General features: G+C 41.5%; 1 protein-coding gene across 1 annotated transcript in view; it reads right to left on the bottom strand.

The window, feature by feature from the left end:
- The window catches only part of dnah9l (dynein, axonemal, heavy polypeptide 9 like), a 74,755-nt gene extending 68,111 nt beyond the window's left edge, over positions 1–6,644 (bottom strand). Inside the window, exons 1-7 of the mRNA XM_088320688.1 lie at positions 6,438–6,644; positions 4,520–4,663; positions 2,091–2,271; positions 1,804–1,985; positions 1,069–1,168; positions 730–941; positions 427–660 (exon numbers count right to left, since the gene is read on the bottom strand). Coding sequence (XP_088176814.1) covers positions 427–660; positions 730–941; positions 1,069–1,168; positions 1,804–1,985; positions 2,091–2,271; positions 4,520–4,663; positions 6,438–6,632 — 1,248 coding nt within the window. The 5' untranslated portion in view covers positions 6,633–6,644. The remainder of the gene's footprint in view (positions 1–426; positions 661–729; positions 942–1,068; positions 1,169–1,803; positions 1,986–2,090; positions 2,272–4,519; positions 4,664–6,437) is intronic.
- Between the last annotated feature and the right edge of the window lie 9,676 nt (positions 6,645–16,320).

The raw sequence follows: 16,320 nt of genomic DNA, 5'->3' as shown, positions 1-16,320 counted from the left end.
TCATTTTTATGCTTCAATAACAAAAAACAGTGATGAGTAAAGTAACCCTCCACCCCTTCTCCCATTCCCTTCTACCTCATGTGGTCTGGGATCTGAGCAGCTCTTTTAAAAGATAGGAGCGTTTTTTTTTTGTTTTTATCATTAGCACTGTTTGAACTCTAGACATTGCTAACAGATACTTGAAAATTTTATACTTTCAACTTTTTAAGGACAGCTCAAACAACACACACTTCCTTTAAGAATGATCATGTCTTGTATTTCCTTTTACACACACCATATAATTTTCCATTATCAACATTATTATAAAAGTGCCCGTCAGCCACTAAGGAGTGTCAAAGAGCTACATTTGTTTCCAGAGCCATATGTTGCTGACCCAGAAATAGACAAACAAAAGTTATTTCTGAAAAGGTAATTTTTTTTACTTACTTCAATCATAAGCAGCCTCTCCATTATGCGGTCTGATCGTTGGAGCACAAGCGAGGTCGGAAAGTCCCATAACTTTGCAGTCTGGCCGTGTTGAAAATATTTGAGAATCTTCTGGCGGTGCGTGTGAAACTGCTGCTCGAAGGTGCGCAGGACATGGATGGTGATTTGGACTCTTTCCAGGCCTTCCTCAAGCTCCGTCTTAAAAAGTTCCTCCGGAATCAGGTAGGCAAAAGCCTGCGAAGCAGGCAGTTTAACAGTCAGTCATAAATCACCTTTTTGGTCTCAAGACATGTCTCGCTTTACTTTTTCCAGGATCAGATTACGGAACTCCTGCAGTAGGACAACCATGCGTTGTGGAATGCAGTAATAATTTGATCTACTCCAGATGAGACAGAGGGTGTGGAAGAGGGGAGGCAGCAGAGAGTCCACTTGAGGGAAACTTCTCTCTTCCAGGCTGCTGATGATTCTCCTCAGAGGGCGCAGATGCAGATCAATGTCCTCGGCTTCCAGCACCGCTATAGCAGACAGACACTCAAACATTGACTGCAGGAAATTTGTTGCAAAGCTATCTTTAAAGCATAAAAATGATAAATAGAAATCATGTTATGAATCTCCATCATGAGTTGTTGGGCTTGTAATCACCATTGTTGACTTTTACAGAGACATCCAGGAAAGAAGAATGGTAACTGCTCTTTACTCTTTTCAAGATCTCCATGATCTGCTTCACTTTAGGACTCTCAATCTGAAAGTATCAAACATAACCATCACTTTTGACGAAATGATAAAATAATAGACCGTATTATCCTCAAGGCACAACCCCCCCAAGAATAGTCATTACCATGTTTGTTCATATGAAACTTTTGGGCTCTTTATACACATATGGCATGTAAAACAGTGCTATGGTTGATCAGGCAATAAGTGCCACAGATTAAAATCGGTGTTTGTATTGTTTGTAACGGGAATTGAATCCGAGTAGCGGCGGTGAGGGCACTACCACTTTATCACTAGTGGTACAGATGACAGCTGAAAATATATGCTGCAATGCCTTCATCTGTCATCTGTACCCCTGGTAGTCTAGTGCTAAAGTATTAGCTCCCTTACCGCCTTAATCCAGGTTTAATTCCCTTTGCAAAAAATGTTTTGCAATTTAAATCATATTTAGACATTGGCAGATTAATCGTTGCATAACTATATATCATAAATGTAGACGGTAACTCTTACTATAGTTTCACGCGTCTTATAGTCCAGTGCGCCTAATGTATCAACAAAATATGATACAATTTATTTGTTAGGGGTTGTTCTTATTCTCCGATGTGTCTTCTAATGCGAAAAGTACAGTATATATAAAACTGAAATGCATTCAAACTTAATAGTCACCTGCGATTGAATGCCACTAAGATTTTCTCTTTGCGAAGTCCAGAATTGGAGTTCCAAATTAGGGCCTGGGTGCTCACCATGAAGCAACAGAGTTCCTGAGTCCTTCTTCAGGACGTCCCATATTTGTCCAGACCACTGAACGATCAGAGTTTCAATGGAGTACAAGAAGCCTTCGTCCAGCGGCCAAGCTGTCGGGCTGTTGGATCGCAATCTTTTGCTTGTTATTCAAAAATGATCTTACTCCTAATAAACTGAGTTGAGGCCCTGGGTCACTTACCTAAGTCCAAAGTCCTGAGATGGTTCCCTCTCCATGAAAAGAGGGAGGGGCAGCAGAGTTCGCCCCTCGGCGCGTCCTCTGAGGGTGACCACATCACTTCTTAGTTTCTCCAAGTGTCGGTGAATGTCATCTGACAAAACTTGGGGCCACTCTTCACGGTTTAGACTGTTTGAGAGTACGGTCACCAACACCTGCGCAAACAATGCACATGCACAAAAACAAAAATCTCTGCTTGTGCATTGCAACATAAAAACTTACCCAAAATGTAACAAACTGCATTTTTTTAGGTAGGCTTCCTCATAAGTTGAATCACGTTTCAAGGTCATTTGCATTGTGCGTTGTGTTATGCATTCTGATTGGCTAAACAGTGTCTAAGACAGGGCAGCACAGCGGCGCAGTAGTTAGCATGTGTGCGGCCACAGTTTTGAGGTCGTGAGATCACACCCCCTGTGTGGAGTTTGCATGTTCTCCCCGTGCTTGCGTGGGTTTCCTCCGGGCACTCCAGTTTCCTCCCACATTCCAAAAACATGATTGTCAGGTTAATTGGCCGGTCCAAATTGTCCCTGGGAGTGAATGAGCGAATGAGTTGTTTGTCCCTGTGTGCCCTGTGATTGGCTGGCAACCAGTTCAGGGTGTTGCTGGGATGGGCTCCAGCACCCCCCGCGACCTACTGAGGATAAGCGGTGCAGACAATGGATGGATGTCAGTTATTGGTAGAAAATAAAGATAAATAATAATAATACTAATAATTGTGTTTTCAATATGCTTCAGCGTGTTTGGTAGGAGCTGGATTACCGACATGCTTTTGTAGTTCTCATTCAGATTTGGAAGAATACTATATGATCTTCAACACTTTGTTTTAATTTTATTTGCCTTAATCGTGTATTTCCTGTCATATTTACATTTAAAAGAATATACATTTCTCTGAAAAAAATGTATTATTTGTTAATTTGTTATTTGTTATTTGATCTTTGTCCCGTAAAATCTTCTTCTTGTTTTCTTATCCATCTATCATCCGCACCGCTTATTCTCAGTAGGGCTATAGGGGTGCAAGAGCCCATCTAAGCTGTCTTTGGGCAGCGGGCGGAGTACACCCTGAGCAGGTTGCCAGCCAGTCGCTGGGTACACAAAGACAGACTCCTTACTCGTTCATTCACACCTAGGGACAATTTGGACCGGCCTATTAACCTGAAATGCATGTTTTTGGAATGTGGGGGAAAAACCGGAGTGCCCAGAGGAAACCCAAGCAAGCACAGGGAAAACATGCAAACTCTGCACTGGAAGGCTGGTAGCTGGATTTGAACCAATGATCTAGAACTGTCTTACCACTCAGCTGTTCTGTTTCTTGTTTTTTAATTAAAACATTAAGAAAAAAATTCATTAAAAAAAAAAAAGTGGTTTCTACTTCAAGGATTTTATTTATCATGGCTAATCTTTATTCTCGAACCCCTGCACAAAAATGACTGAAAGATGAATGTATGGTTTTTCATATTTTACCGTATTTTAGCTGTTTTATTGAAAATATCGCTCCAAAAATAATGAACCACATTACCTTTAATGATCATATTTCTATTTTTACTAAAGTAATTCTATACCTTGGAAAAAATCAGCTATTTCATTTATCTATATATAAAATTATTTCCTTTAAGATGGATAAATAAAATACAGAGTACAATTAGAAAATCAAATAAAATTAAAATAATTATAGCAAGGTCATTTCAGAGCTCAGTCTTCAAACTTGTTGCCGAAAAAAAACTCTGTAATTTTTTTATCTTTGGTCTACCGCTCTTTTCTTTGATATGTGCACATTTGTAAAAGATAACTATAAATTCTAAACCAACCACAAAAGGTATTATCTGGAGAACAACTATCAATATCCTCATGTCAGACTTGTTAGGTAGCTAAATACATGTAAGAATAATGTAGGTTGAAAATAAATATGCTTACATTTTTATACCTTTGGGTTCACTCATTCAACACTTTGTTCATAATGCATTTGCAAGTACGTGCATTTCTTAGGCGTGCTCAAAAAAACTATTTTTTTCTTTATCTTTCCTAGGTTTTGGGTTGGCGTTTGGACTGTACTTTGAAGCAGGCCTCTTCTTACACTACACTAACGAATGGAAAGAAAAAAAAACCTGCAGTGACGAGAATGACATCCTCTCCAGAACTCCCCCCCTCCACCATTCCTAATATGGTCCGCCCGAACAGCTTTGCGAAAAATCAAACAACTGCAGACACGTGCGGTGAAAATTAAAGAATAAGGACTCTTTGAATTCAGTTGGCCGCTGATAACACATACGTACTTATTGGAAAAAATATTTATATTTAGCTTGTTTAAGGATAGCTCAAACGATGCACCCCACCTTTAGAATAAATTCAGAGTGCCTTTACTACAGAAGAGGAGTCAAAAGAAAAGTTGCATGCGGACGATCCCACCTGAGAGATAACATTTGGTAAGTGTTCCATGGGGTATCCTGGTACTTCGCCCAGCTGCAGTTGGTGTCGGAATCCTTGTTGAGCAATTCTCCTTACGCCGTTCTTCAGCACACACAAGATTTTGGTCCTCCATGGCGCCGATGTCTTCACGGATGCAAAAACAGTGGCAATGCTTTCAACAGCATTGAAAGCACCAGAAATAAGTTGATACTTATTTCAGAAATGCCCATGTTAGTGGAGACAAAGCAAATTATGCTTTGGCTATATATTTTTTTCAATGTAAAGATAAATCAAAAGTGATGCTCTGTAATAGTGTTGATCAAAAGCACACTCAAATCCGGAAAAAAATTGCATGGCAAATGTTCTAATATTGAAATGTGTCAAGGCATATTCAATATAGGCATTGCTAATATTTTTTTTCATGCATTAAGTTAAAATTAAATAAGATGTATTTATTTTATTCAGTTGTCATTTTTCAGGTTCTTCATGATGACAGCTTTTCTTTTATTTTATATCATGGGTAAGAATGGCCTCGTCATATCAGTACCAGTTAGAATTTCCACTGCAGCTTTCTAAGGGTGTAAAGGGAATTTAACATTTCCGTTCTACTCTAGGTTTTCATTTTCTATTACTTTTTACAGATTCCCTCCCAGTGTAATTTTTACAGATTCCCTCCTAGTGTAAAAAGTAATAGCCAGTCATTTTGACTGGGCACTTGTAAATCAAAATGCTTGTTCTGTATTTCATTTGTGCCTGGAATATTCTGAACAAAAGCCTTAACAGAACTGCTCTACTCCAGCGCTTGTTTTACTCTTCTCACATCCCAGACATTTAACGAACACGTAGAGGAAGAAAGTTACTCCTGCTTCGCAAGTTTATGTGACAGCACTTTAAGCATTTACAAACCCCAATGAATAAAAATATAAATGATATAAGATGATATTTGAAATAAAATGCTTGGGACACTTCAAAACTATTAGATTGTAAATGCATTACAACAAAAATAAATTGGTCTCATGCAACTGAACTGCAATTGGGAATTGATCATTTCTGGTACCACTGGGGTATGGGGGAGATGTTCATCTTACAAAATGATAAAACAATTGTTTTTAATGGCAGGCCAGATTTAAATTAAGTATTTTCTTCACAACATTATTTTGTGTAAACTCACATTACATAACCTAGTATTATAATGAATCTGGGAAATACTAATTGATCAATCTACGTCATCTTGCTACTTGCTGTTGACAGGACATTGCTGGGTCGATTACTATATTACTAAGGTTGTGGTATCCATCCCTCTACAGGCCAACAAATGTTACATCAACAATAACGCTGTAAGAAACAATGAAGAAAACAGGAAGACCGTGGCTGTCATTACATGGATGCAGGAAAATTATACAATTTCCAAATTTAATACAGTTATTCATTTATCAGACTGTTTTTTTTTAGACTAAAACGATTTTTTTTTTTTTATCAAAAGTTTTGGTCCATGCCTTGAAGATGTAGTGACCAAGGCACGATCCATGTGTGTGAGACCGAAGTTTTAAGCATTTAAAATACACGTCAATGCAGAATTTCTCACTGGAACCCGTGGCAGATGTGGCAAAAAAGTTAATGTGTATACATTAAAATATGTACACTGAAAAACACTTAAACATACAGGAAAATAAAATGCAATAATAACAAACTGAAAGAAAACTCTGGCAAATGTTGAACAGATGGACCTTTGGGCATGTTCTGGAGCTATGAATTATTTATTTCTAATGATTAGGAGAACTAAACAGACAGAAAACAGTTTTGTTAAGTAAATGCTCCCAAATTAACCTACCGTCAAAGTAAAGAAACCCGAGACGGATTCTTTGAACAGTAGTCCAATGATTATTTCGCTTAATCAAAATACTTGTTTGTATCCCACCTGAGCATCCCCTGCATGTAGAGTCCCTCCGGGTCCTGTGAAGAGCAGGAGCCTATTAGTCCAAATGTGGTCCATGTAGTCAAAAACAATCCGCTGATTCTCCTCCGCGCTGATGAAACGGTTCCATTTATCAGTCTTAACACGGAGCACACAGACAACTAGCTCCCGGAGGAAGTCCACCCTGTCGTCTGACATCACAAGCCCAGCTTTGAGAGCAGCGTCCTGAGCTCCCCGCAGGCCCGAAGCCCTTCCGTTTGGGGAAGGGTTACCTTTTGGGATGCTATCGTGGGCTTCAGCCATGAATGGATACAAACGGTGGTTCCAAGAAGATAAATAAGTTTATAAATGTTCCCTGCTAGGATAATTTGTTTTTCAACCTAGTGCAAGGACATCTAAGAGTAAAGTGATACTCCTTCTTTAGTCCTGTAAACTAATACTGCAACCTGAGTCTTCAACTGGTACACACGAAACTCACCACACACACACCAAAGAAAAAAAAACATGTTGTAATTAGTAAAGTCACTACAATGTATTGTTTTATTGTTGTTTTTCTTGTTCCATTAACAATGCAATGCAGATGCTGACCATTTGGGGACACTGTGGCACAATTAAGCAAACACCAGGCCTGAACTATGCGGTGTCTCCAGTCATGACATCTTATTTCAGTCTAGTATTAGTTTTGTTGGATTTTACTGTTCCTTTAAAAATGGTGTTTTAAAAAAGAAAAGGAAAGGACGAAAGAACTTCATGCTCTCTGTCTCTCTCTGTCTCTTTCTATCTCCCTCTCTTGCTCCTTATCTCTCTTACAGATGCACAACGGATAGATAATGACATCATAGTCACAATGATGTCAGAGCTATCAACCCAATAGCAAAAGAAACAGACCCCGTAATTTGTCACTTGGAGCCAGGATATTATATTCATTAAGCAGTTAGTCAGTTAACACCCCTTTTTAGAAATATCCCAAGCATGTATGTTCCTTTTCATACTCCAAACATAATTGCCAGGCCAATAGAATATGGAATTTGGCTGCTTGGAGTGATCAGTGGCCAAGAGTTGCAGTACCCAATTTGGGCACCAGCAGGCGTTAGAGCCCCCACAAAAGTAGACCACAAGAATGCAGATGTTTATCGACTTTGTTGACATTTCTTAGGAGTGCCTTGACACAGACTCTAGCTAAAGATACTCGTCGAGGCTCAAAGTACAACTGTGTGCATTTTCCCAAAAATCGGTTGAGCATACAAATGGCGCTGTTGTGATTGTTGGGACTTCTGAACTTTAGTTGAGTAGATTCACACACCAAAAATTAGGGATGTGCAAGTACTGTAGGCGATACCCGCCATTTATGGATGGAAGCCGATACCATTACCTTTTACTTTCCAGTGTTGAATAAACGATCAAAAACAAAAACTTAAGGAATAACATTGTGCTATCAAATGAATGCTAAATTACTGTAGCCGTACGGAATTTGAAACTTTGCTACTCTGCCGCCAAGTCCTAAGTTCTGTCATCATTGCAGCCTCAGTCACCTAATTCATTATGTATGTGCATTTCTTGGATACACTAGAATAAACTCTTCTTTTTTATTTATCTTTCTTGGAGTATGGCTTGGCGTTTGAACTTTAGGCCTTTTCTTACTTTCACCATTTACATGCTATACTGAAAAACATAAACAAACAAAAAACCTGCAGGGATGGGCATGGAGTCACTCTACAGCACTCCCCCAAGCCACAGTTCATCAATCCTAATGTGTTCCACCCCAAACAGCTCTGCTGAAAGTAAGACATAAGCAGATAGGCGCAGTGGTAAATAAAGCACAAGGGCTCTATGCAACTCGATTGGGCATCGTTAACAATACTTAATAAAGAAATTATCTAACTTTCAACTTTTTAAAGACACCTCCACCGACACATCTTACCTTTATAGCATGCACCTTTTCTGTGGAGAAAAGGGGATTTTATGCACCATGGTATGGTTTTGTGGTGTACGATTGGTCGACTACTCTGGATTAGGATATTGGTAAATATGTAATCAAACATCCCTACAGAAGATTATAAATTATATTAAAATAAGTATTTAGTAAGTCGTAGTCCTGCAAATAATTTGAGGTGAACTATTTCTGAAAATTACTATCCCTAAACATCAACTACTAAACCCACACCAGTACAGCATTTTTGTGTAAAGTGTCTCATTCAAGTGACTCGTTTTATGCTAATGGATGACCTTTGTAAGCTTTTTTCAACACAAGTTTCGGCAGTGAACATTTTAACTGCATAAATAATACTGTACAAGTTTAATCCATGGCAGAACGCGAATGGGGATTTGGGTTTAAAAATCTGTAATTCCACACTAACTTTATGTGAATTTATTTTAATTGACAGTGGTGACTGAATGTGTATCTGTGCAGGACTTGATGCCCATAGTGGGGTTTCCCCTGGGTGTCTCCGCTCTTTATCTAAGCCCATTTGAGCCCACTGACGGTTATAGCATGACCGCCCATCTCTTTGACCTCTTGTCCAATGTCAGCTTTGCTCTGACGGGATGAAGGCACGATGGGACAGAGAAAAGATGGTTGAAAATTGAGGAGGATAAAACGAGCATGAAAGGGAGCCAGTCGTGAGACAAAGGATTAAAAAAGAAAAGCTGTAAACTGTGAGGGAAAATGAGTGTTGGGGGGAAGAATACAAATGAGAAAATAGTGATGAAGGTGCAGTCGTGAGTGGCAGTAGAAAAAAAGGCACGTATGTATTTCGTCAATAGGGTCATTGCTGAGTAATGCAAAGGGGTAAAAGTGAAAATGAAAAAAATATGCCCTCAGGTGATGTTCCTTGACTGTAAGTGAAATATCACCTAAATGAAAATGCAATACTCTGCTCCAGTGTAGCATAGCAAAAAGCTAAACTCGTTAGAATCTTTTGGCTGTTTCATTTTGTCAAACTTAAAACATCTCCCTTATTTCGTTTCTCATCGTCCATTTTGCTGTTGCCAAGGCGACATATAAGTGGCTTGACAATCAGAGCTCTCCAGTCTCTATTGCCTGGATCCTTTTCACAAATGTTCTCCCTTCTTCACCATTCCAATTCTTATAACTGTCATTCTTTTAAATTTAGTTGGGTCTTTGGTCTCCCGTGGCCCTTTGCAAGACTTTTTCATCATCTTCTGTGAGCTTGAATTTTTTCATTTTCACCTTGTACTTTCAAGAAAAACAAATTTGGCTAGGTTAAAATACATGTTTCAGAAATACATGGATGAATGGCTGGATGGTTGGATGGATGAATGGATGGCTGGATGGATGGATGGATGGATGGATGAATGGATTGATGGATGGATGGATGGATTGATGGGTGGATAGATGGATAGATGGATGGATGGATGGATGGATTGATGGGTAGAAGCACAGATTGACCCAAGTTGGGCCACACATTGGAGAGGAATCTTTTGCTTAAACATGAAAGAAGATGGGTAGCTTTGTACTCCAGATTAAAGATTTTTTTGGACCCCAAAAGCATTTTTGGTTCACCTAAACGTTGTGTTCTGTTTCATTGTCTTTTTATCTTTGAAACTTTCTATTTACCTATTTGGTTGGAACCACTGTGGTAAAATAAGACTGGGATTTTGAAAAGCAAAATTGTATCCCCTTCTAAAATACAAATTTTATTTTATAATTTGATAATACCTGATTGAAGAATATTGCCTAAGAGGACTTTTTTACTGATTTAAAACTGATGAAACCCAATTTGAGAAACACTACCACAATTCAGGTGAAGTTAGGTTAATTTCTATAGCCTTTAATCACAAGAAAGTCTCAAAAGGCTGCACAGACTACCGTTACAACATCCCTTGATCTAAAACCTAAATGAGGGCGAAGAAAAACTCAAAAACCTCAGAATGGGGAAAATGAAGAAACCTTGAGACATGCATTGTGCAACATCCGAACGTGTCTTTCTCCCTCAAGAACAAGAGTAGGCAGTACACATTACTTAAAGCTATAGAATAGAAGTGTGTTTTAACCTTAGATTTGAACACTTAGGTTCCAGATCGTGTCTCAGTAGGCACATGATTCCACATCCTCGGGGCCCCAAGTGGAGAATGCTCTCGAACCTGAGGATTTTTCTTGGCTTTCAAAATCGTAAGTCAATGACACTGATGTCTGGATTAGTGTCAATTCTCTGTGTTGTTTACATTCAATAAGTCCATCCATTCAAAAACACTAGACCGCAAGTGTGCATACACTCTTATGAATGTTTTTTTGCTTTAAATGATTCATATTTCATTATTACTTTTGACTTAGATTATTGGCACGAAATGTAAGTTGTTTTGGTAGAGTTTTCCCAATATATTTTTCATACTCTCATGTGGGTTTATTGATTAAGGAAGCATGCAAACAACCATGTCAGGTGATAGCCACGTATGTGCTTGTGGACAGATCCAGATGGTGCAGACCAGCTGTTGCTCCTAGGGTAGATGAAGTAAATGGAGCGATTACAGTAATGTCTCACAGCTTGACAGAGCTTCCAGCTCTTTCATACACGGACACATGGACAACATCACATTAAAATACAGTTGCAACTTTTCTAAACCTGTTCATAAGAAATCAAAGTGAGGACATAGCTGCACTGTAGCTAAGGCACACCAAACTAAAAGGTGCTTGTAAATAAAAATACAGGAAAGGCTAAACAAGTACTACATTCCACTTATCACATTAACATACCAGTGTATACCACTGGAAGCAACAGGAATTGAAACTAAAACACAACACAGAGTCCACTGGATTTTATCCGCTAGACCACGAGGGATACGAATGAGACATGGAAGGGCATTTAGATTCTTGCTTTACTAGAATTCTGGACTGAGAGTTTTCATCTTGAACAGTTTGAAAAGTTTCTGGTAAGTATCTTGGACAACGATGTAAGGTAAGGGCCACGCACAGTTGTTTATTGTCGCACGGATGCCGTACTCCTGAGAAGAAGCAACCACTCCTTTCGCCCTCGGTTGTTAAGTCGCTGCTCGGCTTCCGACTGCTCACAAGTAGGTATGGGATGTGGCATGGGTCTTTACCACTACTGGTGGCAGGTAGCCCTGCTAGAGGGGAGTGTTCATTAAGCTAGAGCAGTTTAAAACAAAAATATTAGATTCTGTGGACACCACAGCTAGCATGGGTTGGTGCCAACCTGCTAATCCAGTTGGCATTATCCCTAACCAATCATGACGCATAACAAGTTCAGCCCTCTAAGCGGCGCTGCCACGAGCGGCTGCCTTTTCCAGCAGCTGCCCTATTGTTTTATTGTCTGCTCCTTCCTATCTTCGGTGTTTTTTCTTCCCGTTTTGACAACTACACTATGGATTACTTCTATCCTATGGACATGGGTTTTGTATTCAAGGAATTTCAACTCCTTGCCCTGAAAAATTCTCGTGCCGGCGTGATGAAGGGGCCTATCGTGGAAGGAAAGCCGAGGCTAGCGAAGCGGCTAGCGGCGTTATAAGTCTTCGGTACCATCCGTAATCATGGCAAATGCGAACTCACGACCAAATAAGATCATCGAGTGCTGGTGGAAAACATCAAAGCGAACAGGGAGCGCAGTTGCTGTGTTGTGCGGAAACGTGGCTCACGTTTAGCATTTCGGACGCTAACGTGTAGCCACCCGGAGCTACCCGGAGCCATCCGGCTCCAACGCCGCTAAACAGAGACACGAAAGCCGGGGGGAATCGGAGAGGAGGCGGACTTGCTAACACGAGGTGGTGTATCTCTGGATTTTCACAAAGAAATGTTTTCCATCTGCCGCAGGGATGTCGAATTTTTGGACTGGCGTGACGTCATCCACTTCGCTACAAGCACCCCTAGGGCATCATGTTCATCTGTTAATAAACAACGGAGTAGACTGCTGGAAGTGTGAATTTCCCTACGGGGATGAATAAAGTATCTATCTATCTATCTATCTATCTATCTATCTATCTATCTATCTATCTATCTATCTATCTATCTATCTATCTATCTATCTATCTATCTATCTATCTATCTATCTATCTATCTATCTATCTATCTATCTATCTATCTATCTATCTATCTATCTCTCTATCTCTCTCTCTCTCTCTCTCTCTCTCTCTCTCTCTCTCTCTCTCTCTCTCTCTATCTATCTATCTATCTATCTATCTATCTATCTATCTATCTATCTATCTATCTATCTATTTATCTATCTATCTATCTATCTAGTCCCACTTCATTCCGGTCTACTGGCTCACGCACTTTAGTGATAGATGACTCCATCATCTGTAACTTAAAGCTCAGTATTTCAGCCAGGTCGTATGTGATTGGTAATCCTGTAACCATGGCTGTAGATTCTGTAATACTAGGGCAAACTAGTGCTATGCTAGATTCATGCAATTTACATAGTTTTTGTAGTTTAGAGCTTCCCATTGCCTACATCAAGCACCCTGATCTATTTCCTTCTTTGGCATCCTCTTCTGTGCTTTTAACCTCTGATTCTCTCTTGTTTGTTAATGAGGAAGAAGAAATAACACTCTCTTCTACTGTTATTTTTCTGCTACTAAACCTGTCAACTATAATGCTGAGGTGTGCAATCTGTCGCCTTTTGAGGTACAAGTTGCTGAACAGGCATCCAAATTGTGGCGTGGTATCCTCAAACGTTTTGGTGTCAGGATCAAAAACGGGCCGAAGCCGGGGGACAGACAGGAGCAAAAAACAGGTGGGACACAGGGTCAAAAAAGGCTTTCCTAGTGTTAACTGAGGTTCGCAGATAGACTGACAAAAGGAGACGGATAGGAGTGGGTTTCAATAGGAACAGGGAGCCAGTCAGAGTCCGAGGCAGTTGGCGCCAAAGGAGCAGGCACAAGTGATTCCCATCATGACAGAACGCCCCCTCAAGGGAAGGCCAAAATTAATATTCCTCCGAATGGATCGATGCCCCATCATCAGCTTTAGGGGGCGTGGCAGAAGCAGGATATAGAGTAGGCCAAGGCAGGCGTCGTAGACGGGCAGACGGACGTCGCAGACGGGCAGATGGACGTCGCAGTGGGCAGACGGACGTGCCAGACAGGTGTCAAGACAGGCGGGCAGACGGACTTGGAGACAGGCGAGCAGAAAGACGGACGTCGAGACAGGCGACCAGACGGGCAGGCAGGCGTTGAGACAGACCAGTGTCGAACTGGCCGGTAGGCGATTCGACAGGCAAAAGGCGGTCCAGGCAGCCCGACGGACAATTCGGGCAGGCAGACGGACGATCCGGGCAGGCAGGCAGACGGACGTCGAGACAGGCGGGCAGCAGGGCAGGCAAACGGACATCGAGACAGGCGGGCAGGCAGGCAGGCGGGCGAATCAGGCAGGCGGACTGTGATCCGGGCAGGCAGACAGACGGGCATGGCAGGTGGACAGACGGGCGTGGCAGGCGGACTGAAGGGCATGGCAGGCAGGCGAACGGACCAGTCTGACAAGCCGACAGGCGAATCAGGCAAGCAGACGGGCATGGCAAGCCGGCCGATGGGCGAGGCAGGCAGGCAGACGGGAACCTTGGACGGATTGGGCGTTGAGGGAGTAGGCCCGGGGCGGACGGGATGAGAGGCTGTGTGTAGGCAGGTCCGGTGGCATTCAGCCCCCAACTCCAGAATCCCCCCCGTCCGCCAGTTGAAGTCAGGGTTGTGCTGAACCAGCCAAGGATGACTCAAGACGAGCGGTTGACCAGGGAAGGGGAGCAGGTGAAACCGGATCCTTTCGAAATGGTTCCCAGACATGTGTCACTGTGCCCAGCAGGTGACCGTTCAGAGCTTGGGCAGGAACTGGGGTTGAAAGGGGACCAAGCTTTCACCCCTTTCTCCGGGCTAAGGCCGTGTCCAGGATGTTGGCCTCAGCGCCAGAGTCCACAAGGGCAGACAGGGACTGGGTGGAACCGGGACTAAGGAGGTGGACCTGGAACACTGGCCTTTTGGTCTGGGAGATCGGGGTGTGGACAGAACTCAGTCGGACTCCTTCAACCATCCGGTGAGCTCCCCCTTTTGATGGGCAGGATGATACCTGGTGTCCTTGCCGGCCATAGTACAGACAGAGCCCCTAAGACAGACGTTGCTGGCGTTCCGCCACTGACAGGGACACGCGATCCACCTCCATCGCGTCTAATGGATCTAGTTGGATCGCGGGTGGTTGCTTGAAATTAGAAGTGGGTTTGAATAGGAACAGAGTTTGAGGCAGTTGGCGCCAAAGGAGCGGGCACAGGTGATTCCCATCCGTAATCATGACACCTTCGTTTTTTTACAATATCGCTCCTTTAAGTCCGCTGTCATTAAACCCTTGCTTAAGCGACCTAATTTTCATTCGGAAAGACTATGTAATTAGAGACCAGTGTCAATTCTACCATTGTTTGCAAAATTAAAAGGTTGTTGCACAGCAGCTAAACAATTTTATGTCTAAAAATAATCTCTTTGAATTTGTCAATTTGTTAATTGCAAATCACTTTACTGAGAAAGCCCTGTTTAAAGTAATATCCTCTTAGCAATTGATTGCGGCGCTTTGTCAATGCTGCTGCTTTTTTTTTTACTGTGGACTACAACATGCAGTGTTACTTAATCATCTGGAAAAGTGGATTGGTATCTCAGGAACCGTGCTCTCGTCGTTTAGGTCTTAGCTTTTAGATAGGACGCAACGTGTTTAATATGGCATTCTTATCTCTGAACATTTTGATATCACCCGTGGCGTTACACAGGGCTCTGTACTTGGCCCCCTTCTTTTTCGTTTTTACATGGTCCCGCTTGGTGATATTATCCGCAAGTATTATATTAGTTTCCAATGCTATGCAGATGAAATTTAACTGTATCTGTCACTGGAGCCAACCGCTACGTTAAGTCGTGAGAAAATTTGGAGGCCTGCCTTACTGAGATACAAAGATGGATGTCACTTATTTTTTTGGGCCTTAACCCAGAAAAAAAACGAGGTGTTGTTTGTTGGTTCAGCTCATTGATGTCATTTGTTCTCAAACACTGCTCTGAACCTTGACAAATGTAAAATCACCAATCGTGACTCGGTCAAAAATTGAGGCGTTACATTTGATACTAATCTTTTGTGTCCGTTACATGTGAAAACTATTACTGAAATAGCTTTATTCCACCTTCGGAAAATTGCAAAGATTCGCCCGTGCTGTCAAAATTAGAAGCTAAGAATATAATTCATGCAATTATTTCTTCTCGGCTGGATTACTGAAATTGCTTTTGGGTCTCCTGAAGTCTAGCATAAAAATGTTGCAGCTCGTTTTAAATGTGACAACAAGACTTTAGACTAAGATGATAAAGTTTGACCATATCACTCCTACATGAGTGAATTTGCCCTGGCTCCCAGTCAGGTAAAGATGTGACTTTAATGTTCCCTTACTGAAATACAAATGTTTGCATGGACTTGCCCCCTCTTATCTCTCTTATTTGATTTCCTCCTACGTTCCTTTCGGAACCTCCGCTCAGAAAATTATTGTCTACTTTTGACTCCAAGGAAAAAAGAAGAAATCTGCAGACTCGAAAGTGTTCTCCATGTGGGACACACATCAATTATATGTCTTATGATTAATGCTGACCTCATACTTTTCTTTTCCCGTCATTTCCAGCTGCCTGGATTGTGGTGAAATGAGGAAGAAGGACGAATTGGGATGAGTCAGAGGACAAGCACCTTGACCTGAACCATGTGCATTGACCAGTCAGCTGAAATGGGAAGCTGCGCCGTGGCTGTTAGTGACTTTTTGGACAATTTCACAAATTACTTATGTATTTTTTCATTGTTCACTACGTTTTGTGTATTGTTAACATAAGCAACATCTATTGCAGCCTGGTCATCCTGGTAGGGGATTACCTCTTAGAGGGCCCTTTTTCAAGGTGTCTAATTTTCCTCATT

Source organism: Urocampus carinirostris, chromosome 1 (genome assembly GCF_059441175.1).
Source record: "Urocampus carinirostris isolate Australia breed hairy pipefish chromosome 1, RoL_Ucar_1.0, whole genome shotgun sequence".
Classification (NCBI taxonomy): Eukaryota; Metazoa; Chordata; class Actinopteri; order Syngnathiformes; family Syngnathidae; genus Urocampus; species Urocampus carinirostris.
The sequence above is the reverse complement of the archived record's forward strand: the minus strand, read 5'-3'. Positions and strand labels throughout refer to the sequence as shown.